Source organism: Nicotiana attenuata, unplaced genomic scaffold, assembly GCF_001879085.1.
Source record: "Nicotiana attenuata strain UT unplaced genomic scaffold, NIATTr2, whole genome shotgun sequence".
Taxonomy (NCBI): Eukaryota; Viridiplantae; Streptophyta; class Magnoliopsida; order Solanales; family Solanaceae; genus Nicotiana; species Nicotiana attenuata.
In genome coordinates this window covers 345,624-349,885 of record NW_017670527.1, presented here as the reverse complement: position 1 = coordinate 349,885, position 4,262 = coordinate 345,624, and the positions used below count along the sequence as shown (strand labels likewise).

The window sequence follows — 4,262 nt, the reverse complement described above, 5'->3', positions numbered from 1 at the left end:
TTCGAGCCGTGGGAGTAGATAAATTTTTGATATATAGGGAGTGCTTGCCCTATATAGCGAATATAGATTAGTCAGGTCATTCAGTTCCGGATACCAACTACAATCAGACTTCTCTATTACAACATCCTTATATAATAACATTTTACTATAAAAACCAAGTTTTCTTGGAACCAAATTTCATGTTCTATTATATTATAATAAATGTTCTCTATAACAACAATTCACTATAACATTCAAAAATATCCGGAACAAACGAGGCTGTTATTGCGAGGTTATACTGTAGTTAAACCATAAAACGAAATAAATTCCAGTAGGTTGACAAGTCAAATCTAAGAAAGTTGTCCTTAATACTAATTCTCTCAATTTAATCTCATTTCTTTCACGATAAGAGATATTAGCACTTAAAATAAAGAAGTTAAGACTAAGAATAAGGCAAATAATCTCACAAGGTTAGGTTACCATGCACCAACGGATGTAGCGGGATGCATAAGATTTCTTGGCCATTAATTAAAGATCTCGAATTCGAGCCCCAAAAGTAGAAAATTTTTTGGTAGCGAACACTTTCCCTTAAGGTGCCCTATACAGCGAATCCTGTTACTAAGTTCCAGATACCAAATGGTTGAACCAAGAAAACAAAAAAGATTCACTAGTTTGACAAATCAAATCTAAGAAAGTCCATAGTACGTACTTAGATGTGGTCCAATCCATAACCACACAAACTTGTACGAGTAATAATACTTTACGCTGGCGGCTTTAATCTTGCATGCTGAACAAGAAGTATTTTTAGTATAAGAAAATTCAAATGTTTATTTTTGTTGTTTCCTATTTAATTGAATAATACCAATTCTCTAGAGTGTTTAATTTTCGCTTCACGATATTCAGTCCTCATTGCTACATATTTCCCAGAAATTTCTTTAACTTTTCATAGAAACATTCTCCATTTGATAAGTCAATCATTGACCCTTAAGTCACCAAGTCTCTCGAGAGCGAGGCCTATAAATATGTTTCCTTATACATTGCAAAGAATATCATAAACCACTTCAATAATATTCTCATAATTCATACACTTCATAAGTTCAACAGTTTGTCCAAGCCTTCTAGATCTTAATTATTATAGTAAGATTATTCATTTATATATAATCAGTTTTATTATCCTCTTTTGATTAGAATATCAGTTTAATTAGAATATTAAATCATCACAAATGGAGAGAAAAACATCTCAAATCCAACCTCCAACTTACGGAGATTTGATCACTGTTCTTAGCATTGATGGAGGTGGCATTCGCGGAATTATTCCAGCTACCATTCTCAGTTTTCTTGAATCTCAACTTCAGGTCAAATTTCTTATATATACATATGTATATATTACATATAACGATTGATCCATTTCCTCTTTTATGGCTTTAATTTTTGCATGAAATTTGCAGGAGTTAGATGGTAACGATGCGAGACTTGCTGATTACTTTGATGTGATTGCTGGAACGAGCACAGGTGGTCTTGTGACGGCCATGTTAACTGCTCCTGATGAAAATGGTCGTCCACTTTATGCAGCCAAAGATATTACACCATTCTACCTAGAGCATTGTCCAAAGATCTTTCCACAAAAGAAGTGGTATATACACATCGATCCATATCTATATGTATACTATATTAAAAGCACCAAGTTCCCTTTACTATTTTGACTAATTGACAAATATGCAGCGGGTTGTTTGCTCCAATTGGGAACATGGTGCAAGCTATAATAGGACCAAAATACGATGGGAAGTACCTGCATGAAGTTGTCAAGGAGAAACTGAAAGATACTCGTCTTAGCAATACAATTACTAACGTTGTCATTCCTACTTTTGATATCATGAAACTGCAGCCTACCATCTTCTCCACTTATGAGGTACATCTGTCTTAGTCCATTTTAATTTATCACTTAATCATATTAACTAATGTGGTTTGACACAAACATGAGTAATTATTTGGATGCAGACGAAACGATCGGCATGTTATGATGCAAAACTGTCTGATATTTGTATGAGTACATCAGCAGCTCCTACTTATCTTCCTGCTCATTATTTTAAAGTTGAGGATACCAAAGGCAATGTAAAAGAACATCATCTCATTGATGGTGGTGTTGCTGCAAATAATCCGGTAAGCACTCTATTAATATACTACTAACTAATTATTACTCTCGAGATTTTTACCTAAATAACCGGTTAGATTAACTATATATTACTTTTTCTAGCGATATACATTATATATTATACACTGATTATACATGTTTATATTATATATACATATGCCAGCTATGTTAACTTTAAGCGGTTGAGTGAGCGGTTATTTAGTTTAATTCTTCTTATTTAATAGAAACTAACCCTTTTCATTTTCCTAGTAACGTCAAAGGTGAAATTTACTCAACTGTGAAAATGCTAAAAAGATGCTGGCATGTGTTTTTCAGGCTTTGATCGCAGTATCAGAAGTAAGCAAAGAAATATTGAAGGACAATCCAGATTTCTTCCCAATAAAACCAATGGATTATGGGCGTTTCCTTGTAATATCAATAGGGACAGGATCTGCAAAATGTGAACATAAATATAATGCATCAATGGCAGCCAAATGGGGTATTGTGAATTGGCTATTTCACAAAGGATCCACACCACTAATCGAAGTATTCACCCAATCAAGTGCTGATTTGGTTGATTACCATAACTCTGTTGTTTTCCAAGCTCTTCACTGTGATGATAATTACCTTCGAATTCAAGTATGTAATGTCATTTTCATTCTTAATTATGCTTCTTTTACTATAGTAGAAGCCTTGGAGCAACAATCAAGTTGTCTCTGTGTGACCTATAGGTCACGTGTTCGAACCGTGGAATCAGTCATTGATGCTTGCATCAGGGTAGGCTGCCTACATCACACCCCCTTGGGGTGCGGCCCTTCCCCAAACCCTACGTGAACGCGAGATGCTTTGTGCGGGTTCGAGCCATGGAATCAGCCACTGATACCTGCATCAGGGTAGGCTGCCTAATCACACCCCGTGGAGTGTGACCCTTCTCCGAACCCTGCGTGAACGCGAAATACTTTGTGAATGAGGCTGTCTTTTATTATAGCGGTTGATTAATATTTTCTTGATTATTCATAATTAACAGGAGGATGAACTGAGTGGAACAGAAGCCTCAGTGGATATAGCCACAAAGGAAAATTTGGAAAGGCTAGTGGAAATAGGGCAAAATTTACTAAAGAAGCCACTTTCAAGGGTAAATTTGGAAACAGGTTTGGCAGAACCAATTCCTAAAGGAGGAACTAATGAAGACGCTCTTAAAAGGTATTAAAATATTGATAATACTTTGATAAAATTAAGAGTGGGAAATATGTCAAAAGTTTAAAAACAAAATTATGCTCTTATTGGCTACATGTGCAAAATGGTAAACTTTGTGTATAAAAAACAGGGACAACTAGAAAAAGTGTTAGAAAAGTCTTCTCTTGTCCTTTGTGAATAATATAATTTAATTTGTTCTCTGAGTAATTAAGTTGAACTTAATATATACAATCACTTGAAGTTATCTTAATTTGAAAATATGAAAAAGTTAACTCATTAAGTGTTTGTATATATCTTTTGGTGACAGGTTTGCAAGGTTATTGGTGAATGAAAGAAGACTTCGCGAATCAAGATCGCCTCTTACCAAGAATGCCTACAAATAATAATCCGAACAAGATTTCCTTTATTGTTTTTGGGATTAGGTATAGGATATTTTGTATAAAATTTATTTATTTGCTGCAATAGTTTAGAAGTATGTTCACCACCAGTTAATTTGACATATGTAAGAAATGCTCTATGGAGTAGTATGTTGTATATAACATCTCCGTAATTCATACCAATATAAATGTATTTACTCATGATATTCTGTTGGAGTTACTTATTTTGATATGGACCAGGCCCAACGAACATGGGAGGCCCAACATAGTATAGCTGCAAATGCATGTATACTGTATTTGTTTTTAAACACTTTATTCATTTATTACCTGTAAATATAAATAGGGCATTGTACACTTGAGAGAAATACACGCAGATGATGAAAAAATCTGCTTCTAGAATTCTCTCTTCGATGCTCGCTTCTTCTTCATTCAATTAAGGTTCAATCCAAAAATTGGTCTATCTCCTTGCAATTCTTGATCTTGACATGGTATCAGAGTGAATCCTGGATACTCCCGTCGTCTTCTTCACGAGTACAATGAAATCTCTGGTGATCGGCGTCTTGATGGTAGACTAGGAA

At 34.7% G+C, this 4,262-nt stretch overlaps 1 protein-coding gene across 1 annotated transcript; it reads left to right on the top strand.

The window, feature by feature from the left end:
* The first annotated feature begins 904 nt into the window (after positions 1–904).
* Positions 905–3,900, top strand: LOC109240587 (patatin-like protein 2). The gene is made up of 7 exons (XM_019407249.1): positions 905–1,334; positions 1,428–1,612; positions 1,702–1,888; positions 1,978–2,139; positions 2,447–2,749; positions 3,138–3,313; positions 3,615–3,900. Exons 1-7 carry the CDS (start codon positions 1,203–1,205, stop codon positions 3,688–3,690), a joined length of 1,221 nt encoding a protein of 406 aa, XP_019262794.1. The 5' UTR covers positions 905–1,202; the 3' UTR covers positions 3,691–3,900.
* Positions 3,901–4,262: the final 362 nt, after the last annotated feature.